At 40.5% G+C, this 27,206-nt stretch overlaps 2 protein-coding genes and 1 long non-coding RNA gene across 4 annotated transcripts in view; 1 reads left to right on the top strand and 2 right to left on the bottom strand.

Moving 5' to 3' along the window:
- Nucleotides 1-6,265, bottom strand: part of LOC311436180 — a 46,637-nt gene extending 40,372 nt beyond the window's left edge. Inside the window, exon 1 of the long non-coding RNA XR_014692647.1 lies at nt 6,208-6,265. This is a non-coding gene — a long non-coding RNA (uncharacterized lncRNA). The remainder of the gene's footprint in view (nt 1-6,207) is intronic.
- LOC311436177 (uncharacterized protein) lies at nt 2,037-4,928 on the top strand (the record flags this gene model as incomplete). The annotated part of the gene is made up of 4 exons (XM_084518087.1): nt 2,037-2,174; nt 2,284-2,322; nt 3,893-4,030; nt 4,812-4,928. The coding sequence occupies 4 exons, from the start codon at nt 2,037-2,039 to the stop codon at nt 4,917-4,919; spliced, it is 423 nt and encodes a 140-aa protein (XP_084374213.1). The 3' UTR covers nt 4,920-4,928.
- A 7,623-nt stretch (nt 6,266-13,888) lies between the features above and the next one.
- Nucleotides 13,889-27,089, bottom strand: ADAD1 (adenosine deaminase domain containing 1). Of its 2 annotated transcripts, XM_084518083.1 has the most exons (12): nt 26,761-27,089; nt 26,410-26,608; nt 24,785-24,961; nt 22,462-22,629; nt 21,844-21,912; nt 21,182-21,307; nt 20,223-20,346; nt 19,840-20,010; nt 18,513-18,739; nt 16,666-16,903; nt 16,043-16,175; nt 13,889-15,138 (listed from the first exon to the last, which is right to left on the bottom strand). In XM_084518083.1, the coding sequence occupies exons 2-12, from the start codon at nt 26,597-26,599 to the stop codon at nt 15,025-15,027; spliced, it is 1,737 nt and encodes a 578-aa protein (XP_084374209.1). In that variant the 5' UTR covers nt 26,600-26,608; nt 26,761-27,089; the 3' UTR covers nt 13,889-15,024. The 2 variants fall into 2 exon arrangements, with proteins under 2 accessions (XP_084374209.1, XP_084374210.1); XM_084518084.1 differs by lacking the exon at nt 26,761-27,089 and having other exon boundaries at nt 26,410-26,746.
- Between the last annotated feature and the right edge of the window lie 117 nt (nt 27,090-27,206).

Here is a 27,206-nt window from a genome sequence, read left to right as displayed (position 1 = left end):
CGCTAGGAAAATACAGCAATAACCTAAAGCTGGTTGGGCTGTGATTTCAGCACTGATGCAAAACCAAATAGTCCAGCACAAAGGAAGTGCCTGGAGTAACCTCTACCCTGAACTACAGTAAAAGCTAACCCAGAGATGCTTCAGATTCAGAATCTCAAGTTCTGCTATTCCAAATGTATTTCCATGGAATACTTTATAAAAAAGGGGACAAATCTCTGTAATTTTATAGAAGTGACATAGCAAAGACTGAATAGCATTGAAAACAGTGAGCAGTAATTGTAGTTTAATTACCAACAAGAATTTGTTTTGTGCCCAGTACTGAAGTACTTCTTAACGCTTCAGACTGCCAAAACACATTAACTTAAACAAACAACTAAAACCCTCCAATAAACTGACCTAACTTTACAAGCACTCTGGAGGAAAGTTCACAACCTACTGCTCAGCAGCTGAGCTCTGCAGCCGTAACCCGTTTGAAATCAGTTGCTATCAAGAATAAATACAAGAGACAAAAGATAAAGTGCCAGGAAAGGTTGCAAACTGCATGTCTACTACATATTGCAAGCTACAACAGCTACTAAGACTTCCGTGTGACTGTATTCTTTAAATGCTTGTACTTATTTCAAAACCAGGAAATGAAGATTGAGTTCTCCAGGAGCTGGGATCATACTGCTAATTAACGCCAGGTTAATGGTCTGCAGACAGTTACACAGACACTAAGAAAAAGGATTACAGTCATGGACTGTACCTAACCCAAGGAGCAGCATATTCTAACTGGCGTTGGACAGAACTGCCTTCCTCCCCAACACACACATATTACACGGTCAGCACCTACAGAAGAGGTTCCCACATACAGTTTTATATGCGACAGACGATGAAGCAGTCACCCACCCAGACTTCCTCATCCTGAATGCTACAAAGCAGACCCACAGTAGGGTACAAAACCCAAATTTATCCCACGTGGCTTCAGCAGCAAAATGCATGAAGCAGAAGCAATGTGTGTTCACATAATGTTACAGACTTCTGGGCAGCAGGGGGAGCATTTGGCTCAGAACTGCACTCTGTGAAGAAAACGATCTATTTTAAACATTGCTCACAGCATTCCCAAGATTATCAGGCAGCAGTGTTTTGAATCAGGAAAGAGACACAGTCCAGCAGTATTGTGCAAGAGTCCAATGTCAAATGACTGCTGACTCTCAACTTCAGTACTGCAGCATGCACCATCAAATGCAGTGGGTTGGCTATCATGAAGAAAATTGGTAAATATATTTAAAAGCAGTGCATTTTCATTTTAACCTAGAGAGAGGGGAAAAGTACACACGAGGAAAAACAAAAAGCATTAAGATATACAAGAAGAGAAGACTTGGTTTAACGTCCCAAAATAAAGAATCCTGCTGGAGGTTTTTTTTCATACACATTTTCTAGGGGATCGCATGAAGACTGACCCATGCATCTCAGCTTACGCTGACTGTCTTTGCAGAAGATGACAGGTAAAACCACCTTCAAACAGGAAGCCAACTTTCTTCCTGTTGTTTAATCAACAATTACTAAAATGAGACTGTTTCTTTCTTCTGCACTTCAGCTATGCCCCAGGATTTGTGGAAGGCCAAATACATACAGATAAACAACGTGGTTAAATCTGCAGAACATTTTGTGTGCCAGTAGAGTGCTCTATGGCTTATTCTATGGGGGAGTGGGACAGCACATGAGGGAAAAAGTGTTTCATGCAGAAAGCACAAAGAGACTGCCAAAAGTGAGTGTGGGCTTCTCTTTCCCCAATGAATGTAGGTAAAATCCCTCTTGCTTTAAAAAAATTCCAAAGTGTCATCAGGGGAGGAAAAACAAAAGTAATGATTCTTGCCATACAGGTAAAGCATATGAAAAAATGTGTAATAAAACCTCTTTTACATGACGCCCCCATCTTTTTCCCTCCAGAAAGTAGAGTATAAATACACTAAACAGCCTAATGACAACATATCAGCTCTCATTACATATCACAACTGAAATACTAGCACAGAGACAACCAGAACACTGACAAGATGTGCAAAGTACTCATCTTCAGCTGCCTTTCAGTACTAATGCTTATGACTACAGCTTATGGAGCACCTCTATCAGAGAAAGACAACACTCTTACAACTTTAATAAAAGATTTAGAAAACCTGGGAACAAGCATGAATGTAAGTGGATGGATTTCCTGTATTAATTCTTTACTATTTGTCTTTTCTACTTATTTTTGTCTATTAACTTTGTTCACAAAAATTAACTTTTTTCCCCTCTTCTCTACAGGGGATTGATCTTGAGCTCTACACACCAAATGACACAAAGGTGAGTTCAAGCTTTCTGTCTTCAGGACTGCTAAGATATGGCTATTTTGAAGTTATGTGTTATTGAATTAGACCAAAGTAATTCACTTATCAGAAGACCCGATACAAAAGACAAATTTGAGCTGTCTGAACTTTGTGTGAGGATAGCATAAGCTAACCTAGAAGTACTGGGCACAAGGATAGCAGGCTAACCTAGAAGACATTTCTGCTTTTGATTTGTATTCTCAAATATTAACAGGCTAGCGTACAGTATTATCTTCTTGGTCTGTAAAATACGTAACACTAAATTATTTGTATTACATTCATTTTGCTTAATGCACACAAAAAATATTCTATCAATCATTTAAATGTATTATATTTGCAGGAGGCAATCTAGTTGTATCAATACTAACCCAAGAACAATTTTGAAAAAAAAAATAGACTTAGAAATGGTTTAAATATTTATATGAAATACTCATATTTTATTGAAGTGAGATGCAGAGATATTAGTAGGTTCTGTTTAAGAAGATACAAATCTTGTATATCCCATCAATAATGAAACTCAGTTATGCTCTACCTAATTCTTTTCAGGAGCAAAACGTAACCACCCCAGCTTAGATATATTTAGCTGTACATTCACGTTTTATGGTATTCACTTAATACCTAAGACTTAGTTCCACAAGAAAACTGTCATCGTGGTTGCATTTTTTTTCTAAAATATTGCGCCTCTGAGTACAACAGCTTTCTAAGTAGAGCTGGACTACCTAACTATTCACCATCAACAGGCTGCTGATCTGTACTGATTTTCTGATATAGCGTGCAAGTATACCAATTCATCCACATGCAAGTTAACTACTTTGACCCTCCAATTAAACTTTTAATCCAACAGAATTTTCACTTAACAGTAATTTCTTTTGAGTAAAGATTTAAAGCCAGATTCTGCAACCACTTCCTCATCTGAGTCATTTTTCTCATATTCTGGCAAGATCAAGATGTAACTATCTCAGAGCTCCAGTGCTCAAACGCAAATGTATGAGGCTGATTAATAACTTATAAGAGTGCATGAAACAACTTTTAAAAGTGATGTGTAAAGATACTTACCCAGATTCAAAAGTGAGATCGGATACAACTAGAGAGAGCAACCAGAGTGCAGTGACTGAAGATGGCGCTAAAAAGGTTACTGTAAAGCTTGAGAGGTTTTACTATTAATTAACCCTTTTCCTTAAGACGTGATTTCCACACAACTGGGAATAAGTCTCAGTTTCGGAACTAATATAGCAGCTTCATATTCTCATAAGATACTCCAATGTTCAAAATGTCCTGCAAAGATTGTCCACATATCAGAAGCTACAAGAATATAACACAGAACTAAGGCCACAGGTAGAACCTTAAAAACATGATTTTGAGGGGAAAAAATGAAATATACATTTTATAAAAAGCAGCCTAATTCCTCATACAAGGATAAGAATGTGCAATTAAAAAAAAATAATAATAATAATAAAAAAACAACAACAACAACAACAAAAAACACACAAATTCAGTTGTCCTCAGAAACAATTTTACATATCTTTTGATTTTGATGACTGTTTTAGGAGTGCAGCTGGCAAACTCTGCAATGTTACTTGAAAGAAATAGTCACCTTGGAGGAAGAAATTGAAGATGAGGATGAAATTGAAGATGAGAACGTATCTAGTGTTCGGAATATCAAAATGAATCTCCAAAAACTTACGGTAGGTAACCTTTTTACCTAGTTACAAAACAAAACAAACAACAAACAAACAAAACCACGTTTTAGTGCTAGTGAAAAGCAACATTAGAGTCAGCATTTTTATGCCTCGAGGTTTGTGTGTTATGGTTTCTAGAGCGTTCAGGATTTTGTATAAAAATATGATAATGTTAGACTATTTGACACCATCTATTGACGTAATACTCCAACACAGTAAAGCAGGTTTGAGCCGTAGTAATTATGCAAGTCAACATTTTAAAAAATAGGAAATTTGTTTTCTTTGCTGAATCGTGTAAGGCACCTCATGCTTACAAAAGCTTGTTTTTAGAAGGGTAACACTTATTTACATAAGCCATGGCTTAGAAAACCATGCCATAAATTTATGGCTTTAAAGGACCCAAAAGTAAATGTAAAACAAATAATACAGAAGTACACTTTGATAAACTACATATATAACCTCCATGGCTAAGAGATCCTTGTATCACTCCAGAACTCCTCAGGCTAGAAATTAAGATTTGCATCTGCTACAGTATTTATCATAGGAACTGCATGTGTTTAGCTTTTAATATTTTTACATTTACAAGAATCTCCCTTATAAGCAGCGTCCTTCATTGTACCATCCCTTAACAGCTGCCCACTGAAAAAAAAAAAAAAAAACCTCCTGAAATATTAAGGGTTTTCTTTCTTCTTAAAAGAGAAATTTAGCATACAAAAATTGACATATCATTGTCAAAAACAGCTGATAACATAGCTACCACCAATCAACAAAAATATTTGTATTGCAGGACCTAATTCCCCCAGGAACGGGATGCAATATCTGTGAAGCTAATGCCAACAACTTCCCTGAATTTCGCCGAGAGCTGACCAACTTCCTGAGATCTATGCTAAAATAAGCAGATGACCATTTCTATTTTTACTGCTATGTTATTTATTTAACTATTTAATTACAAATAATTTATATATTTTACCCTGGGGCTACCTAACTTGCTGTCCACTTTGGGACCACTGTATGCTCTTAGTGTGGGTGATAACGTGTCTGTTCTAAGATCACATTTGATCCTTTTATGTAAGCCCTACGGGCTCAAAACATATGTTGGTAAACTAATTTGTTCTCGCTTTGTCAATAAACCTAAAATGTCAACTATTTATTGAAAGAATTGTTAAAAGTTACTTGTAGATGATATTTAATAAATTTCAGTAACCTATAAAAATATGTTTAGAGTCTTCTTTGTTAAATGATATTGTCTTTCATTGGTGACTCACTAATCTGCTTTTTCTTAAAAAGAGAATTTTTAAAAATAACATTATTGATATATGTGTTCACATACCATACTCAAAACAGGACACCTGCAGACAATCCAAGACTTTCCAACTTTTTAGAAGTGATATAAAATACCAGTTTATGCTGGCATACAGCATGAGGTGTAGCATGGAAAAACAGAATAAAAAGTATCAAATTCCTAAAAAAAAAAAAAAGAAGGGGGAGAGAGAGAGAGAGAGAGAGAGAGAGAGAAAGAGAGAGAGAGAAAGAACCTCCAAGCTCTAAACTTCTTTGTTACTTGTTCTACTTAGCCACACAGTCTTTCTGCTGTATTTTTTGCAGGACACATCTCTCATTGTTGCAAGGAAAATCTGTGGTACTCAAAAATCTCCAGACACAGAGCAACGTTACTAAAACAGTAGAGCACCTGAAGTCACAGCTATACAAGTAACTTAGGTGCCAGCATCCCCAAATGCTTACATTGCCAATTCTTTCCAGCCATGACTGACATAACATTGATAATTAATATATAAATCCAAGTGAACATATACCACATTCATTATTCACAAAAATCTTCTTCTGGAACCTCAGAAATGTGCTTACTTGAAATGAAGATGGAGTCAGTCATGTGACACTAAGTTTTATGCAGAAGGAGACTAAGAAGAGCATCTTTTACAATCCAAAAACCACCATGACATGCTAACAATGCAAATTGTAATGGATGAAAGTAAGCCGTACTACAACAGTTATCATTTTATCATTTAGTCTTTGATGTGTTTTGCTGGTGGGTGTGGTATGGAGTATTTCGAGTCATACTTAAAAACAGACTAACAATGGAAAAAACAGCAGCTTTCTTGAGTGCTGCAAATAGAAAATAAACCTTAATGATAGCTTTCTGCCAAAAGTTGGAAAATACTTACAGAGTTGATATCTGTTGCTCTACTTAACTTCTCTTCCCACAGTCAAGTGCTTTGTCCCCACCCACAAGGACTCTGAAAAGCAAAATACTGTCAGTCATCCTAGCCACAAACAGATCAGCTCCACCCTCTTCTCAATCAGATGCTTTCCAAATGACAGCCTGCAATAACGGTAAGACCTAAATACTGCAAGACGCAGAACATAAGAAAATAAGCAAGAAATTTGTAACAAATTCTTTCTCCTTTGTCAACCCTTATAGAACACTAGCTTTTTTTACACACTTTCCTTTTTTACATGATAAAATCTTAAAAGCAGCATGCAAAAAAAAAAAATCTCTAAAATTAAGCGGGACAACATTAAAAAACACAGTAAGCACTGAGCCTATGAGACAGCATTAAAGAGAGCCTAGTCTTAAAAACACATGTAAGAACGTAAGAGTGATCTACACAATACTACTGATGGACTACTGAATACTACTAACAATTATAGGGAGCAGAGGCTGGCACCTCCTTCTGTGCTTCCTTCCCCTTCTCAGGAGGTGCAGAGGGCAGGGAGGTCGCCTCTTCTCCAGGCTGGGCACCCCATGTGTCCTAAGCCTCCCCTGATCTCTTCCTGCTGAGCTGCTCCCCAGCCACTCATCTCCCAGTCCGTACCAGTGTCTGGCAATACTCAACCCTGTAATACACAATAAATGTTTGTTCATTGTCTTTTGTATTATAAAAACAAGGAGTTCCGTTTGAGGAGCGGGAGTTGCGAAAGCTCCCTGCTGAAGTAAGGAGCTGTATAATACTTGGCTAGACACTATGAAAATTCTTTTGCTTAATGTGACAAAAAAGAGAGCCCCCTCCCCTTCTCTCCTTCTGCATCTCAGTTGCCTCTTTTGTTCAAAGACACTGCTGCAAAGCTCATGTAACCATCTCCTGAGAAGTTGCTAAACTAGGGTATCAACATCCTGCCTTCCTGTCTCACGCTGGGCCAACATGACCAAATAAAAAAAGAAGTTGAACCACAACGCTGAGGAAGACTACGGCCCTCGTCTTCACGACCACCAGAGGGACAGAGACGACCCCCTAGCAACAGTGCGCGCAGTCGCAGAATATCCCAGGATGTGCTGCGTAATCCCGGAATTACCAAGAGAATTACAAAAAGAGAATTACCCAGAATTACAAAAAGGGACCCTGGCGGGGGTGAGGTGCGCGCCGTTGGCGGAGCCGAGACTCCCCAGCCGCCCAGCGCTGTTTTGCTTGCTGTTGCTTACTCATTAAATTCCTTTCTATTATTAATGCAATGCTCTCTGAAAATTAATTAAGGGGGCAATTTATAACAAATTTGGTGCCGTGACTCAGATGAAGGCAATCTGATTGAAAGACCTTCAGGAGTGAGTAAGTATAGGCCGGTGATCCGTTCGGTTGGGGTTGGGTATCCTGGAGCGTGTCGCTGTGAGACGTCCCGCAGGACGAAGCGAGTGTGGACCCCTCGGTAGTGCGGTTCCCACATCCCAAGAGGGACTGGGCCATGAAAAGGGGGAAGCGATTCGTGCGTGTGTGTGTGAAGGTGCTCCAGAAGATGGGACAGAAGAAGAGTAAGCCTTCTGGTCCCATGGGTGGGGTAACGTCTGATGTTAGGTTACCCCGGGATTAATGATTAAAAATTGGGAGGATTCCCCTTTTAGGCGGGGAAGGAATAAAGTAAAAATGATACATTATTGTGTTGAAGTTTGGGGTGGTAAACAGATTCGAGGAGACCACCTTTACTGGCCCGTATTTGGGTCCTTTGAAGATTGGGTTTGCCAATAATATTTATGTTAGGTTGCCCTAAATATTTATGTAAACTCAAAGGAACCTTTTAGTTTGGAAGAAAGTGAATATGCACATTTGTGGATCAGCTCGGAAACTCGAGCCAATTTATATCCTCTAAAAGAAAAAGGAGGGGATGGGAGGCACAAGAAAAACCGAGAATTAGAGATCCCAGCCCCACTGCCTCCCTATATTCCACCACCCCCACCTGCAGCCCCTCCGACTCCCGGGCTTCCTAATCCGCAACCCCAGGGAGACTCTGATAGCGACTCCGACTCTAGCGCTCAGGGACCAGTGACTAGGAATATGTGGCCGTCCCCATTAACTCCGGGGATGTCCAAGATTTTAAGAAAGAGACAGTAGGAGGGTAAGTGAGCTTTAATGGCAACTGGCACAATGTTTGCAGCTGCTGAGCTGGAAACATTAATTCTAACTGGAATAATAACTGTACGTTGTATATTGTATATATAAAAGCCCGTGCATTTTTGTTAAAATGTTCTTTTATACATATGTTAATATGAAAATATGTAAATATAAGAACTGCCGTTGAGGTGTATGTCTAAGGGAACAAAATTTGCCCAGGCATATCAACAGCTCATCAGGTTTAAATGTCCTCAGTGTAATTGTCTACAGGCATTTAATTTACAGTGGTCTGATTTTACTTGTGTATCTGTATATTGTAGATTTTGGAGGGATTGGGATTGACTAGTAAAGAGCTTCTAGGAAAACGGTGGAATATTAACCACTGTAGATTACAATAGGAAAAGTTCAAAGCAAAGAAATCCCGAGGAAAAGCCCCCTAGGATGTATACTAACACATTGGAGGGATATAGTGGGGTGAGAGGGTACAGAGAGTAAAAGAACCCTTACCAAATATTGTAATCAGTGGTGGCCACTTTATAAACTAGAGGATGGAGCGGAGTGGCCCCTAAATGGAACTATTAATTATAACACCATATTACAGTCAATGTTGTTTTTGTGGAAAGAAGGAAAACAGGATGAAATGTTGTATATTGATGTTGTTTCAGCATCTTGGAGGGAAAAGGTATGGAATTAAGTTGGCCCCTGACTGAGCCTTTGATGTTGGCATTAGAAAAGTAAAGGCTAGAGAAAGATAAAGGAAGTGTTAAAAGGTTTGTTGAAAGTGTTAAAGGTATTCAAAGTTGAATGAGCAGGGAAAGAGGATGTAGGAATGTTAATAGTTCCACCTCAGCCCGAGGCTGAGATCCTAAAATCAGGAATGTTGGCCCTCTGGGGCAAAGGGATCTTGATGGTCGAGAGAGAGTTGTTATGGAAACAGAAAAGCAGCTAACTCTTAAAACAACCTGAGTTCATGTGTGAGCTCAGATTGCCAATGGGACCGCTCAGGGAACTGTGGACAATTGCATTCCCCTGACCGACCCAACTGAGACCCTAATCATCCCGAAAATTATGATCGGTTAAGTAAATACTAAGATCTGGTTGAATTGGGAATTGAGAATATTATTCCGAGATACAGAATTATAGAAACACTTGATTCTGACCGAGGCCCTCATTTTGTCTCCAAAGTGTCTCAAGAGACTATGAAAGCTCTAGGAACAAGTAGGGAATACCACACTCCGTGGCATCCTCAAAGTGCTGGAAAGGTAGAGCGAATGAATGGTGAAATTAAGAAACAACTAACAAAACTTATGCTGGAAACTAAGGCTTCTTGGGTAAAATGTTTACCTCTTGCACTGTTAAACATATGGACGCAGCCCAGAACTGATGTAGGAATTTCTCCTTTTGAAATGCTGTATGGTATGCCCTATGACTTGGAATTGCCACTTGATCACCCTCAATTCTAATTAAGACTTGGAAAGAGACTTCTTTAACACCACGATGGGGAAGGCCCCTATGTTGTTTTGCTTACCACAGAAACGGCTATTCGAACTGCGGAGAAAGGATGGACGCACGCCAGCCGTGTGAAAGGACCAATCCGGGAAGGTAAATGGGAGGCAGCTCCAGGCCCTGACGACTTGAAGCTGACACTAAGACGGACTCAATAAGTATTGTATATTATCTGTGTATCGTGGGAAGGGGAGGAGGCCCTGTTTCGAAGGCTCCCTAGTAGGTTCCCCTGAAGAGCACTGCTGCTGCCAAGAAGAACCGATACCTTGTAGTTTGCTGCAACCGAACTGACTGCTTGCTGTTGCTTACTCAATAAATTCCTTTCTATTATTAATGCAATGCTCTCTGAAAATTAATTAAGGGGGCAACTTATAACAAACCCCACGTGCAGAACCTGGCATTCTCCTTTGTTGAACCCCATGCTGTTGCTAACTGCCCAGCGCTCCAATTTATGTGAATCCCTCTGCAAGGCCTCTCATCCCTCCAGGGAGTCAGCAGCACTGCCCAGTTTAACATCAGCAAACTTGAGGAGGATGCACTCCACTCCTGCAGCCAGGTCACTGATAAAAATGTTAACCTGGGCTGTCCCTAAAATTGAGATCTGGGGAACACCACCAGCCAGATGTAGCCCCATTTAGTACATCCCATTGAACTTTACCATTAAGCCTGTTTATCACCCAGCATAGGGTGAACCTGTTTCTCTCACAGTTGGACAATTTGTCCAGAAGGATGCCATGAGGAACGCTATCAAAGGCCTTACAGAAATCCCAAATATTATGTCCACCCCCTTCCCTTCATCCACCAAGCAGGTGACCTTGCCATAGAAGAGACCACAGAGATCAAGTTACTAACGCAAGATTTTCCCTTCATGAACCCATGTTGATTATGCCTGGTAACTGCTTTCTTCTATAAGTGCCTTTTGATACACCCTGTGACAATTTGTGTAACTTTTCTAGGGACTGAGGTTAGATGAAGAGATCTGTAGTCTTCTGGGTCTTCTCTCACACCCTTTCTGTAGATGAGTATAATGTTGGCTAGCAACATAAGCTCTTTGCACGTCAGTAGTTGAGGCAAGTTATTTATCTCATGTTAACAAAATGCACACTGAAAAACTGTGCAAACACAGTCATGACATTCTGTAGAAAAACTAAGGCAAAAGGTAGTGCAAAAATACCTCCAGAACTAAATGTTACTACTTAGACCTAAATTTCTTTTGTCATACATACACTTTATGATAAAAATATGTAGTTTCTTTTATGTACAGATCAACAGACGTAAGCAATGCTACTAGAAAGACACGACACAGATTTGAAGGATCTAATTCGTACAAATCCTAGTATTGGTATGTTTAATGATGAAGTATTTACTTCACTGAAGTTAGAAAGGCCTACAAATTTGGAGACTTTTAACCAGCAATTTCCTGATTAAAGCAGGTTTCAGAGCAAATTTCTGATCAAAACTTAACATTATGATGAAGATTCATACTCAAGTTGCTGTAATTTTGCATTCCACGTGAATGAAAATAGTCGATTTCAATATCTTGAAGTCTTTAGCATTAAGAAACCATATTCTAGGCATTCACTTCTAAATTCCATTTCTAAACAGAAAAAGCCAGTGAGACGTTACAAGCAAAAAAAAGTTCTTCTGGATTAATTTTGTTGCATACAAGACAGTAATTATTGTTTTAAAGGGTTCTTAAAAATTCAGTACTAATATGATATGGGCAGTTTTTCATGTGCATTATCCATGCATATATTAAAATACATAGAACTTAACACTGGGCTAGAAAATAGAACAACAGAAAGCAAGTGTAGCAAACAACAACAATGCAGCAGGATCTTGCAAAAAAATATTTTTTGGGTCAAAGACGTACAGCGGTGGTCACTACTGTTCTGTGTGCAAAGAGGTTTAGACCACCATAGGATTTCTGTATGATAAGGCTGGGTAACGTGGAGTTTAACAGAAAACGTAAAAGCTTAAGCAAAATGAAAATATACCGCAGGCAAAATGTCAGTTGGGCAAAACTGACAAAGATTAGTTTATGTTCGTCCACAGCATTTCTATAAAAAATGCACGATGGATTTCTCACTAAAATGTGTACGTTTGCAAACACAGTATTTGAATACGTTTATGAAGTTGTATTCAACTTCATAAAGTTGTATTGTACACGTTGGCCATGTATTCATGTGGCCAATGAACAGATCTAGTTTCATTTGATGAAACTAGAGGTGTACTTTCCTACCTGTTTTGCAATACTATCACTGAAGTCCATTCAGTTGCGCTTTGACCTACTGTCAAAAAGAAAAAAGATATATTTTTAATTCTTATATTCTTTACAATAAGTAAACTCTCCCATCTATTGAATGTGCAACCGATGGTAGGTAATATCATGTACTATAGTAGCTGCAGGATCAGCTTCTTTATTTGCCTAATTCCTAAAAGAAATCTCTGAAGAAATAGAGTATTACACTGAAAGCACCTGAAAACGCATACCAAGGTGAACTTGGTAACTTTTCCTGTAAATTGAAAACGAGCAAACTAAAACAACAACAGAGCCCCACCTCAATGGAATCCCATACAATAAATAAATAAGGGCTCCCAAGTAGCTAGCACATTGTACGGGCCCCTGCCAGGGCTGTCCTGGCAGAGCCTCCAACCCTGGTTGCGCAGCCATGAAACCCATCAGCATGGGTCAGTGGGAGCAGCTCTCCTTCTTGGACTAGGAGGGTTCACTGCCTAGTGCTGTGGGACACATTATGGGATGAAGGGCGTGACCATTTTGGGATTGCATAGGACTTATTATGGGTTGTTTTAGGGGAGGAACCGAAGGCAGGAAAACTGAGGTGTTTACGTGATCTGGGGAAGAACAAGCGTGCAAAAATGAAAGGGTAAGGAGGTAAAAAGGTCCACTCATATAACAGTACGCTGGCCAGGACATGGCTTTTGTCTTGCACTTAATCACCATGGTCTGTTCTAAAATTCCTCACAGACACTCCTGAGTGAGGGCTCTCCACTCTCTGTCTAAATTTGTCTGTGTTCCACATGCCCACACAGTTGTGTTTTCTGAGCAAGTGCGTGTGCAAGGGAGCATGTGATTGCCAGCAACAAACAAGCTGTGGAGTAGACCAAGTGGCCTAGGAACAAGGGGGTGAACGGGGCCCTAAGGGACAGCTCTGTGTAGAGCACCTCTGTATCTCTAGGGCCATGAGCATGGTGGGGGCAGCTGTGTGTGAGTGACTGCACAGCTCTGGAGGTGAGAGCAGAGTGGGGCCAGCTGTGGGGAGCAGGGAATTCCCAGCAGCCCTCTGACTGCACCTCTGACAGTCTGTACCAGCAGCGGGCACAGAGCTCTAGCCTCTGAGATGTGTGTGTCCAGATGCCAGAAAAGGGGGAAACCAGGATCTGGGGGTAACTACTGGGCTGACACTGTCTGCACACAGGTGCTGGAGGAAGCCACCTTGTACATATCCACCTTCTGCCCCCCAGAGCTCCATCTCCGGGGGAGAGACTGAGCTCCCACCCCGAGGCTGCTGGTGCTGTCTGTCTTCCGGTGAGTGCTCCTGTGTGCCCCTCTACCATCACCAGGGCTGGCTAGGGACGTACGTGGTGTATTTGCCTGCCAGGAATACATCTTCAACTCCTGGACGTGCAGATGCAGCCTTGCCTCTCAGCATCTTGGATCCAGCATGACTTGGTTTTCCTCTAACATGTACCCTAGGTACCTGGAAACTTATAGAATCATCCTTAGCTTTGTAATTCCAAAAAAACTTTTGTGAGAAAACAAGCCCATAGAACAAGTATATGCTGAAATTTACTAGCTCAACGTATTCTCCATATGCTGCTAATTAAACAATGAACAATCTAAATATTAAAACTAAATCCAGGCAGTTATTACATAACATTTCAAGGATACAGCTATCATACACATCCTAACACATCTTATTCACAACACAACCTCTCTCTGTGCAGAAAGGAACCTACATTCAGAAAAAAAGATTAAGAATAAAGCACTGAAGAGTTTTTGTTTTATAATCCTTTTACTGTAACAAGCCAAAACATAACTACAGCACTGTGTTATTACTGATGTGTGAAAACTTTTATATAACAGCTTCCCAAACTTAGATGAAATACGAAAATCAACGCAATGAAAATGTAGTATCTAGTATAAGTACACTAGTATTTCACAACAAACAAAACCCAACTATTAGAGTTAACAACAACTTCTTAAACATTACCAAAATATTACCATAATTGTATCATAACTTACAAGGAAGCAATTTTCCTCTCAACAGACAGTATTTTTTATATCATTATAGAGACAATTTTGCAAGGATGAATGAGTGTAGCGATGAAGTAATCTGCGGAAGGAGGTGTCCACCCAGTCTCACATCTCACAGCTGTTGGGGCAGCCCACAGAAGTTGAAGGAACCTTGTTTCTGGTAACTTCTGTGCTACATCACACTACTCTTGTTTACAGCTTTGACACCTTTAGAACGCTTTAAACCCACTACTAAGAATAGTGATTGTCAGAAAACAGTTGATAACAGCCTGATAATTCAGTTTCACATTTGGAAGTACACAAATGACTTCTTAAACCATTCTACCACCACCAACAGGTAGTGAACTACAAGACACTCAGTGAAAGCTACATACAAAAAAAAAAAAACCAACAAAATTCTACCAAAGGATGCCTACAGATAAAGTACAAATTGTCAGTGATTCTCACACATTGATATAGTTTTTTGTTAGTTTTTAAGAAATTCCACTTCTACTGATTATTTTTTTCCTCAAAGACAGACAGTTATGAAAAATGCAGGGGGGGGTGGGGGGGGGAAGAGAAGAGACTGATGCACACCAATCCTGAAACTAACAGGAAAAACATGTCAGTGACTCCCCCGGGGGGGGGGAAGTGATGAGGTGATGCTGGGAGGTGAGGCAAACCAAAATAGCCATGCAATGTTGTCAGATACTCCTACCTGTGAAAAAACTGTGTTACACTCAGCTTAATACGTGTATTTAAACTGATGATAGGAAGCTCTAGAATGATTTTATCCCTGTGAATATTAACCCGACAGTTAAACGTTTTACTAATGAGAACTGCATTTCACTGAAAGAAATCACACAAACCAACTTCACACGCAATCCGCCTTGCAGTTAGTCCTTGAACTGTTCTATATGCGGAGACTTCACAATCCAGGACCCATAACCATGTTCCTCCAAGTAGCTGTGCAGCAACTTTTTAGCTTCTTGATACGATTGGGACTGAATCTTAAAAAAAAAAAAAAAAAAAAAAAAAAAAAAAAAAAAAGTATTGTCTTGAAATCCTTCAAGATCCGTGGTCCCAGAGATCTGCATTCTTTAACACTCATATAATACACGTGAGAACAAACCTCGCAGAAAAAAACATGAACAGATTTTACAATTCCACTACTTGCTGACAGTGAAGTACTGTTACAGAATCCAAGAACTTACTATTTGGATATTTTTGGGCATTTACTGGAATAGGAGAACTGTTCTGTTAAATACAATGTCATCTTTTTTTCCCTGGCATCTTTTCAATTCCAGTAACATATTTACACTGAAAATAAATTAACATTCAATGTCACTCAATGAAGAAGAATACAGAGGAGTTAGACTACGGACTTCCAAGCAGGGACAAGCGAGTAAAATTTATTTACAACAACAAAAACTCATAGTAACTCCTTTAGGTCATTTCTCTGTCTTTTTATACCACAAGGGAAAGCTTAGGAATTAGTGATAATGAATGATTTCTACTTTCCTCTCCCTCTGCAAAGTAAGAATTCCTACACAAAAGCACTCTGTGGCAGAAAAATACTAATGCATGTATGAAATGAATATAAAACAGCTGGATTAAAAAGACAAAAAAGCTTCCAGCATGAAACTAATCTTACTGTAAGCAAAATGTCAAGCAGCCTTCAAATCCTGAGACAAAATATGAAAGATTTTCATAGAGAATGCATCAAGATTAGTTTCACTTGACTTTACTTGAAAACAGCAACTTCAGAGAGCTTTAGGCAAAGATGACAGGCAATAAAAGAATCCAGATGTTCACGTGAACTCTTCAGCAATCCAGATCATCCCAGCCTACCAAAGCAGTTTTGAGAGAACCCTTTCAGAGATTTAACATATTTTTTCTCCCTTACCAGCTTACCTTAGCTTCGTGGTATGTAGCAATTTGAAGTAAATCATTTCTTTCTGCTTCCTTGGCCAGCAATTTGAAACGACTAAGCATTGCCGCCTTGCAAAGACGACTTGCCATGTAAGTGCCACTTTTGAACGGTGAACTGCAGTCAGAATGACAAAAAGCACAGTAAAACTCAGTAAGAGGTGCCTATCAGGTATATTGCTCTGATCATGATTGTATTTTCTTGCCCCAAAGCTTTGTGAATTCAATCACATGATGCTGCTTCCACTTTGAATGAGCAAAGCTAATGCAGGTAAGAGAATGTAAAATAAACCAAGAACTGTTTACAAACTGGAATTCATAGGAACTCAGATGTTACTTTGTTCCATGCATTCTGAAAAGCAAAGTATTCACTACAACAACTAAATATATATTAATTCACGTTTCATATTTTGGTATGTCACTGGATTGTTAAAAGATCTCTAAAATTACATCTAAATATAGGATGGACACACTTAACATAAGAGAGAATCTCTCACTTCGGTAACAGCGTAGGCTCCATGCATAGCTTAAAAACTGAACATTTGAAATGAGCCAACACAGAACAGCAAGTCTATTATTTTCAACATAAGGGAGAATAAAATTCTGACCATTCAGTGGTTTTTCCATTTAATCCATCCACAACCTCCACTGATGCATCTGACAGCGACCAATTCAAACTCAGAGACCAGTTTTTCATATCCATCTGAATTGGCTGTGCAGTGTTCACCAAATAAATATGAGATCTGTTGACCACATAAAGCATGGGAAGCTCTACTGTGAGTGCATCATCAATACGCTGTTTTACAGCGATTTCTAACCCTCTCGTATCCTTGCAGTTTCCACTTCCTGTTAAAACAAAACCAGTCACATGTAAGAAAATCAACAGATTTTCCATCAGTCGACATTATATCGATTTTTCTACAAAAAAACAGTTCAGAAAAATCAGTTCCAATATTTCTGTTCTGTTTTGAATGGTAAACTAGTTAAAATGACAAAAAGCATAGTAAAACTCAGTAACAAATGCCTAATATGTATATTGCTCTGATCTGAGCAAACTGAAAAATTTCACTTTTTTCCCCCTCCCCAGAGCCATCATCATTGGATGCTTCCTTTTTTTTGGAATAAATAACTCTTCATTAACTTTTGACCTCACAGAAGACACCATTAAAATAGAACTTCCATGTTCTCCATTAGAAAATACACTAGCCAATGTGTTCATATTGCTCCATACTAAAACATCTTTTTCAAGGGAAGATCCCAGATTTCTTATGGTAGAAACTAACAAACCTCAGATTTCAATTACACACATTCAAAAGAAAAAAAAAAAAAAAAGCTACCTGAAGAAACATTAAAATATACAAATTTTGTTTATTTTGCCTGCCTAAACAAACATATTTTGGTCCACAGCATCTCAAGAACGGTCATAAAACATGTTACTCTTCTATTTAACGTGTATTATAGATTATTATGCTTACTTTGAACACCACTCAAGTGAGCACGAGGAGCTTTTCTATTGCTTCTTTTAAGCAAAAGTGCCCCGACTTCCTTAGAAGGGACATAGAGTTATTCACCAATTATCGCAAAATCTTTTGAAGAACTTCAGAAACCTTCTTCAGTGTTAGAAAAGGAAAAGCTGATACAGCTTCAATGTCTGGGCAACTCAGATATGTGTACTAAGTCTCATAATGCAAACGCTCAGAGACAAAAACACCTTAAAAACTCGAGGATAATACACATTAATTTAATTTCGCCTTATAAATAAAAACAATTGAAATGAGCTCCGATAGCAGCAGCATCTTCCTGAATGCTACAGAAACCTGAGAATTCAGCATTACCCTGGTAATCCCCATTGCACAACAAAACAGCTATCTGCAATAACCAATACAAGGTAGTGAAATAAAAAAGTTAAAAAAAGACAACTACTTTCTAATATAGCTGCTAAGGTAACCCAGGGTGAGGCTTACCCAGAATTGGACATTCTGATATTTTCAGTTAAATACTGGAGCAGTTTTTCCACCATCGCTCACTTCTACAGTTAAGTGACTGTCACCTTAAAGTCACCACATTTGATCAAATAGTTAACACAGTATTTGTCACACTTATTTGGTATTCTCTCAATATTTAAAATTTCATTTGTTTTAGAACAAAACTGAATTTCTGGTATTACTGCATTGCCACTATACTAATAAAGGGAGGGCCATCTGTAAAACTAAAAAGAAACCAGAGGACAAAACAATTAGACTAATTGAGTTTCACATTAGGCCATTTCCAAGATAAGTAAAAACAAAACAAAACATATCCAGTAGCTTTTCAGAAAGAAAAAAAAAAAAAAACAACAACAAACTACTCTGCAAATCTTTAAAGAGCCACCACTGTTTAGTTCATTTTTTGTAACATATAATCACAGTAGAAGATGAAGACATACCAAAAAAAAATTGTCATTTGTTGAGCTTACCTACAAGAATACTGTTGATATAAACTGGTTCAATGAAGTGACTCAGCAATGCTCCCTGAATACCAACCACTTCCCATTTTGTTAATTTGTCAGTGGCTGACATGCTCCTTGCTTTAGCAGTTTTAGGTGGACAACAAACCGAAAGGTAAATCCTGCCTTCTACAGCAACATGGAGACTCAGTTCTTCACTAGCTTCATAAGCAGATATAGATTGGGGATTGAGATGTCTAAAGTAAGACATGAAAAGGAATTGCAGTGAGGAAGTAGTCAGAGATTATTATGAAGTGGCATCTAATGCTGTTTGCCCCAAAATACCCAATTGATTACTTGTAACTTTATTTATATATAGATAGATATCTTTAAAGTAACTTACTTTGTATATAAACTGATCTGCCATATTAGAATAAGTTATTTCTGAGTTTGTCACAGTAGTGTACATGCACTGACCAGAAGAGACCAAAAGCGAGAGAAAAAACTAATGGTGGATCTGTGATCTGTTAACTATCATAGGGTAGCTGGTAAGCTGCACCCAGTCTTGTTAACTATTTCGTTCTAAGAGCAGGCTATGACAGAGAGAAAGTGACCTGAAACCTTCAGCACTTCTTGCAGGAAGGATTCCCCCAGTCAGCACAACCGACAACGAACTGACTGTGACTTCCAGCCCAGACGTCTACCTTCTGAGCATCAAAATAGGGTATGAAGGTACCTGGCTGCCTTGTTATTCCACTGCACCACTCACTAACGGGGAAACAAAGCAATATTCTTCATTTTAACTTGGTTAAGCCACCGAATGCTGCTGTTCAGTCTCAACACTATTACTAAAATTTCAGGAATACAACAAAGGTTAAAAGTATAGAGGTCAAGAACAGACTTGACGAGGCAGGTATACTCCTTTCCTGTTCTCTCTTTTTTCTACGAAACAGAGCAGCTTTGTAAAGTCTTTTATAGTATGCAATCCACAACTTTTTGTAGTCTAGTCCTGGGGTACAAACGATGACATTAAACTACCACATTTGCTTCCTTAATGGTTAAATTAAGAGTATCTCTGGGTGAAGGATTAAGAGGCAAATAAATGATCTGTAATAAACAGCATCATCCTGAAATTACACCCAATGTAAAAGTTTTGTGTATCTTCATGTTAAGCTGCATCTCAGACGCTTATCACTACCACCCTGTACACTAATGCTTCCAAAACTCAGAAAAATAATCAGCAGAGGCCCCCTGCTATTAAAAACACGTAATGATGTCTATTTTTCTCACTCACATTTGTCAATGTAAACAAACTCATCTTCCATTACAACACATCTGAAAATAGCTGGGTACTTACAACTGTGATTTCAGCTGCGCAGATCCTTTTGGCAGCTGATTCATATAGAGAAAGATGTTTGTATTTTGTTTTAGGACAAGCAGCTTTGAGCCAGGTGCTGTGCAAAATATGGACTTCTCTGTGCGTGCTGGATTTTTATTATAGAACAGCATAAGATGTCTATAAAAATATCTAGAAGAAAGTGGTAACAGTAAGTGGGAGAAATGCAAAGTTGTTCATGAATATGTGGACAGTCATTTAATTTACTTTGTTCAGTATGATTTGATCATAATCTAGAAGGTACTAACTAAAAACATGCAAAGGCACTTATATTTACCTTAGGAAAAGGAAAACTAAGAACTGGCTGCAAAAGAAGTGGTAACTATTGGTACCCACACTCTCACCTAAGGAGAGAACGCCTTGCGGTAACGATGGCATGGCTGTCATGTAACACTCTTCCATGGGGCTGATAGTCCTGACTGTAATTGCATTCTCCTGTTCCCAGAGCTACAATTTCATACTGTCCACCTAAAAAGAACATTTTTATGTAATCAAGCAATTGCCTTTTTCAAACTTCTCCTTTAAAACTAGTTAAACAGATCTAAGAATCAGTATTTTCAGTTTAATGAAGATGTTCATTTAATAACCTCAAGAACTCTAACATCGAGGACAGCACCATTATGCTTAAAAAACCACGGGGAGAACAAGCAGTATTTGGCTGGGCAGGGTTCATTAATGCAGGTAGGGCAAGCCACGTGGAACAGGCTCCATGGATGGGCTGCTGAAGGATGCTGATGGTTTGCCTCACACTGCTGAAGGCAGTAGCACACTTGAGCACACTCAAAAACAAAGCCTGGGACAGATTGTTTGATGTTCTGGCAGCAGCCCAGACAGAGCACTGCTCATGTCAACATGTGTTACCACACATCAGTGCTTCACTATACAGAAGGTGACAATGATGACACGATACATGACAACAAGTAACAGTGATGGTCTAGCGTACAGCAGTACATTTCACATGGCCACACCTAAATTTAGACGCTCTTTCAAAAAAATCACTTAAACTCTTAGTGAAAAAGACTTCCCCCACATGTCATTAGCCCTGATCCCTCTTTTTATTCTTTTAGCCGTCTTTGAGGTCCACCTTGGCATCTCTACCTCATCCAATTTTCTCTCCTTGGACCAGCTTAAGAGCAACACACAAGTTCTCCTTACGCAGGATATTTGTGGTAGCGCCATCAGGAGAGAGCATGTCAGAGGAGAACAGCTGCCATTTATGGCTATTTGTCAGATCAGAAACACATTAAGCAAAGCTCTCTGGAAACAAAGACCGGGCCTGCACTCAGGATTACAGCAGACTTGCCTTTTTCAATGATGAAGGCAGCCAGTGAACTGCCACAGCTCTGGTACTCCGGGTATTCAGTAGTCAGGCTGCTGAACAGTCTTTCCAGCATTGCTGAAAATTTTTGATATATGAGACGTCTTCCTTCTAAATAGAAGAAGAAAAGCCAGCAAGAAACAAATTTGCAGGGGAAAAACAGACAGAAGCAAAACACTTCCCAAATTATCAATTGAAACCTATAATAAAAGCACTACTGTGAGCATACATGGTGATTCTGACAATTTTAAGGATGGGCACGAATAAATGAAGGACAAGGATACCTGAAGGATACCTTCATGGTTTTATTAGTCATGACAAACTGGAGATATGGATTAAGATTGACCATCTACTGGAAAGAGCATTTCAAAAAAAAAAAAAAAAAAAAAGGACAGAAATACTGCTTCTGTCACACATTCAAGACTGCAATTCAAGCAATTTACTTAAGTGGCATCTACCAGCCAGTTGCAGAAGCAGTGGTCAGTCTCCCACTTCTGTGACTTAACTTGTGCCATTCTTCAGAGAGATGTCTAAAGCAAGAGTAACTTTACACAGGTCACTAAAGGTTTTACGAACAGCATTAAAGAAAAACAAAAGCATTTGATGGGTAATCTGAATCAGTGTAGAAAAACAAGACTATTCCTTACCAGAACAGATCCGCGAAACATAAGCAGAGTTTGCTGGAGCTTTAGGCTCAACAGGAATACAGGGAGGACCTAAGAATTGAATAGAATTTCAAACTGGGGTTGACATTACAGATTTCCAAACATGGATGGCACACTATTTCCAGCAAGCTAAACTTTCCGGTTCCCTACAAATCGTTTTTCTGATTCTGAAGTCCTTACAAGCGTAGAATTGTCTAGGTAGCAACCCTTAAAAGAAGTTAAACATCATGTAGCTCAACTCTTTTGGAAATAGTAACTCAGCGTTTTTAATTTTTTTTGTTAAGAGTTCTCAACCACTTAGGATCAACTTCACGTTGCTGTAAACTCATGAGCAGCAAAACAAGTGCAACAGCAACAAATAGATTGCTTCAGTAATTCTCCTCTCTGTGCTACAAACTCTGATGCTACTCCTAGTATATAAAAGACGAAGGGAAAACACAGTTTCAGAACCGCATGACAGGTAACTCCACTCAAAGGATCCAAGAAAACCAACAGAAGGCACGATACAGAAACACTCCATGAAGCTCCACAGAAACTCTGCACAGAAAGTCTTTAAGCAAGGCTTTTCAAGTTCTGTTTAGGTGCTGCTCGAGTATTTACCTGACTTGTCAGAAGTCACTGCCCCTGAATACTCCAACTCCAGGATCTCATCAAGAGCCAGTTTAGCTGCATTGAATTTAGCTTCCTTCTTGTTCTTCCCCAATCCAATCTTGTAGCAAACACCACTCAACACAGCACAAAAGGCAAAATAAAGACTTATGACGTTGCCTTTAAAGGAAAAAAGGGTACACAGAGTTAGTAATTCTATATAATGTACCTTTATCAATAGCTAGCACTGCGTGCTTCCAGCCCCAAAAGCCAACCATACCCCGGGCTGCATCAAAAGCTGAGAGGCCAGCAGGGTGAGGGAGGTGACTGCCCCCTCTGCTCTCCTGAGACCCCACCTCGAGTCCTGCGCCCAGCTCTGGGGCCCCCAGCACGAGAAGGACAGGGAGCCGCTGGAGAGAGTCCAGGGGAGGGCCACAAGAATGGTCAAGGGACTGGAGCATGTCTCCTATGAAGACAGGCTGAGAGAGCTGGCTGTGTTCAGCCTGGAGAAGAGAAGGCTCTGGGCAGACCTTACAGCAGCCTGCCAGTACCTGAAGGGGGCCTGAAGGAAAGCTGGGGAGGGACTCTGTCACAGAGCGTGGGGACAGAACAAGGGGGAGTGGCTTTGTACTGGAAGAGGGTAGGTTTAGATTTGATATAAGAAGGAAATTCTTTACTCAGAGGGTGGCAAGGAGCTGGCACAGGCTGCCCAGAGAAGCTGTGAATGCCCCATCGCTGGAGGTGCTCAAGGCCAGGCTGGATGGGGCTTTGAGCAACCTGGTCTGGTGGGAGGTATCGCTGCCTACGGCAGGGGTTTTGGAATTCGATCGTCTTTAAGGTCCCTGCCAACTCAAACCATTCTACGATTCTATATCCTATGAGCTTTCACGTCAGAGAGCAAGAGGGACTTGTTTTAAAAGAGCTCTTTCCTCTAACTATTGATCCTCTCATATCAATAGTGACAGCGCCCTTTGCTATAGAATTTCTGAAGAGAACAAAACCAAAAAAGAGATCAGATAAAACTCCCAGAAATAAACTGAAGTTAAGTGAGTTTCACCTTCAGTAATACGAAAGTAACAAGGAAAGAGGCTGTGTAACAAAGAGGCACTTCTACTACATGGTATGGGCTGGGTGAACACTAAAAGGGAATCAAAGAGATAACATTAAAAAATAAAAATAAAAACAACATTCCACCTCAGGAATGCTATTAGCCAACTCGCCAATACAAGAGCTGTATTTCACAGAGGGGAAATGCAGTCATCTAAAACGGCTACAAAGACCTCCATTTAACCACAATTAACATGCAATTCTTTGCAGCAAATTGTGAAAGAAAAGATGATCCACAGAGAGACAAACTGGAATACAAAACCATATTGTGTCTGGTTGAGTTCATCATCCTTTAGATGAATAGTGGACTTCCAAAAAAAGGAAAAATATGGCTGATCTCGACGAGGTAGATTGAATAGAGCCCAAGCTGGAATGAAAAAGGGGGAAGACAACCAGGCAAAAGGACACCTTCTCTTACGAAGAACACAGGAATGCCCGGGTTTGCTAACCCTGACCTCTCAGACAAAATAAAAGGAAAAAAAAAATACCAAGACAGCATACAACTGCTGCACCCCAGAGAAAGAACTGCTTACAGTAAGTAGAAGGCAAGAACGACACACAAAGCTGGGAATGAACTGGGCACGAGGGAAGTCAGTCTGCAAGTCAGAAGCAGCTTCCACTGCAATCAGCACAGTACTACCTGAGCAACAAGCAGCCATGGGGATGTGAAAGCCAACCTCTTCTGAGATTAAAAATGATTACAGTTCTAAGAAGAAAATGCTTGTGGATCTGACTGCTGGCCAGGACTTCCCTTCCTGGTTCCTGCACAAACAGAGGCAGGACTGACACCTGTATTGCTCCAAGCACACGGCAACACAGGGTGTATGTTACAGCTAACGTGCACCCAGAGAAGACATAAATGGCTGCACGAGGGCTGAACAGTGATTTCACATAATTTAGTGAGAAAGCCAGAAGACATGCTAAGGTCTTCTGTAACAGTAACTGCCTAGGAAGACTAACTGCTTGACTACACAAGATAAAACAAAAACGATGTCGAGAAGCAGCATCCAGAACTTCATACAATTAATCCGATCAAATTCTGTGGTAATTAATTATAAAACATGACTGTGTAGACAGTAGAAGGGTAAACAAAAAGCAACATAGGTGGCAGTAGATCGTCTAACACTTAAAAAATAATCTGTATTAGCGCCATCAACACGAGCCAGAGAAACTGAAATCATCTCTAGGATAAGGAAACGCAATTGTAATTAAGCAAAGAAGTACTAACCTGGCGCACTAGTTTCTTTCAATTCAAGTTTTACTCTGTGCATATTTGCAAACTGATACAAAGCAGACACCGGGTTTATTTTGCCCTGCTTGTATGTTTCAATAAACTCTGCTAGCACTTCCTTTGAGGGAAGTTCTGATTGCGGAGGTATACGGGGTGGTTTTGACAGTAAAGGCTCTGGAATAAAAACAAAGAATAAATTTAAATAAAGAACTGAACAGCCTCCCCAACAGTTTACATCCGTTTAAAATAAATGGGTTTTAGACACTTCTTCAAAGACAAAGCAAAAATATTTGCTCTAGCAAACAGTATTGCTTTCTATTAAATCCTTTTAAATCCATTAAAATATAAGCAATCCTGGCATGGCTTGCACCTCCTCTTCCGAAAGCACCAACGTGTTTACTGTGAGTACCAAGTCCGCTAACCTCTGCGCATGGACAGATACTACACGTAAATCCAAAGTATACTTCAGCCCCAGCTGCAAACCAGTTCAAGTGAAAGTTGCTGATGGCACACTCAAAGCAATCAAGCACGTGGTTTTTCACACAACACAAGCAGTGGAACTCCCTGTCATGACACCATCAAGGTGCAGGAAGCACATCCATTCAAAAAGCAAGAATTGAAGAGAAGCCACCCCCTACAAACTGCTGCCTAAGGCAGGGACACCACCTCCCACTGAGGCGGACACCGGCTGAGAGCAGCATGGGCACTGTGACCCTGCGGGGCCCCACCATCAGCCACACCTGTGAGCAGGAGAGTAAGGTGGGGAGGATCCTCCATCTGCCCCTACAGACCCCACATGTGCTGCAGTGGTGCAAGTAGAGCAAGTCCTCCAGCCCCAAAAGGCTTTTCCACACTCTGACTGGCAGCCTCGAGGCAAACTCAGAACTCCTGAGTTTCATTCAAAAGACAAGCTCTTTCCAAGGTGCACAGTGAATCTGGAAAGTTGTCTTTGACCTCCCCTCTACCATAACCAGCAACATCTCCTGCACCATCCAGTGCTGCAAGGACTGCTCCGGTCTTTGAAATTAAGCAACAACGACGTTAAACCTCTTTCTCTTTATCAGCTCCAGGACGGATGGGATTTTCAGTTTCAGGGTTGCCATATACTCAACCACAGATCTGGGTCTTCCAGCAAATACAAGAAGTAATAATAATAATAATAAAATGGTATCTCAAAGCCCCAGACCCATAAATTGGTGCCTTTTCCCTATTGCAACTATTCGAAGAGATAAAACTCCAAATGCATCCGGTGACATCCAAGACTACAGTTAAACTTTTCTTAACAATCTGTTAACATTTTTCCAGCAATATCTATCACATTAATTGAGCAATCTCTGCAGCATTTTTATTGAGAAACCTGGAATTTGAAATTACGAAATGCTACAGACTATGGAGTCAGTCTAGCCTAAAACAGTTTTCTTATGCTAACAAACTTGCATTGCAAAACAAAACTGGAAAAGGAGGAACAAGTTCAAGGAGGCGCTAAGAAAGTCATTTGAGAAAATGCAAAGATAAGAACAAGTTGCAGAGTTCCAGAAAGGAGAAAGTCTTAAAAGTTACTCCCAGTAGCATTAAGAGGTCATTACAACAGCCATTCCTAGTGAATAAACTCAAAACTATACCTCGATTTTGTGCCATCTTCTGAGCGAAACCTCGTCCACCGTACCTCTCAGAAGGTGAGGATTTTGGCCTTACAGCCAGGTACTTTCCTAAAGGCTGCTTTGTAGAAGGCTGAGCTGGCAAAGTTGTCTTCTGCGTGGGGTCACATTCAGGTGCTGGGGCACTCTGGAAACAGTCACTGTTACTAGCCATTTCATCAACCTACATTCGATAATAGCATTATCGGATATTAAAAGCATTCAACAAACTCGTCTTAGCTAAACCATTCCTCAGAAGAAACTTCCACAGCAGACACCCTCCATTTCCCTACAGACCAAAGCAGAACCAAAACGTGTCCTCCTTCCAAGTCCTACCTTTTGCCAGCCGACGTGACCAAGCCCAAAGCCACCTCCCCACACACCTCCGACACCGATTTGCGGGGTTTTATCCCTCCACCACCCCAAGAAGCAGCCCCGAGCGCAGCTCTCCCCAGGGCCCGCTCAGCACCACCACCAGCGCCTCACACGCAGCCGCCCAACCCCGCCATTTTCTGGCGGCCGAGGCGCGAGGGAGGGGCCGGGGCCTCGTCCCGCCGCAAAATGGCGGCCGCGGCGCGAAGCCTCCCAGCCACGCTGCGGCGGGGCGCGGCCCCCGCGCTGTGTCTCGCCGGCTTCCCGTGCCACGGCCGGGGCAGGGGCAGGGCGGCGCCTGAAACCGCCGGAGCGGGGCCCGGTGCTTCCCCGGGCCGCGGGGCCGCCGCCCTCTCCCTGCGGCTGGGCGCCGCCGCCGCCTCTCGCTCTTTCCTCCCTGCGGGCGCCGG

Source organism: Aythya ferina (assembly GCF_964211825.1).
Source record: "Aythya ferina genome assembly, chromosome: 4".
Lineage (NCBI taxonomy): Eukaryota > Metazoa > Chordata > Aves > Anseriformes > Anatidae > Aythya > Aythya ferina.
Note: the sequence above shows the minus strand (reverse complement) of the source record. Positions and strands in the feature narration are given on the sequence as shown.

Excerpts from the sequence above, each read along its gene's own strand:
- ADAD1 (XM_084518083.1), bottom strand. The coding sequence starts at position 26,599 with ATGGCTAGTAACAGTGACTGTTTCCAGAGTGCCCCAGCACCTGAATGT. Across the intron at positions 21,913-22,461 it reads AGTGACTTCTGACAAGTCAG|GTCCTCCCTGTATTCCTGTT; the intron begins GTAAATACTCGA and ends TTCAATTCTTAG. Across the intron at positions 16,904-18,512 it reads TATCAACAGTATTCTTGTAG|GAAGTGGAAACTGCAAGGAT; the intron begins GTAAGCTCAACA and ends TTGTTTTAACAG.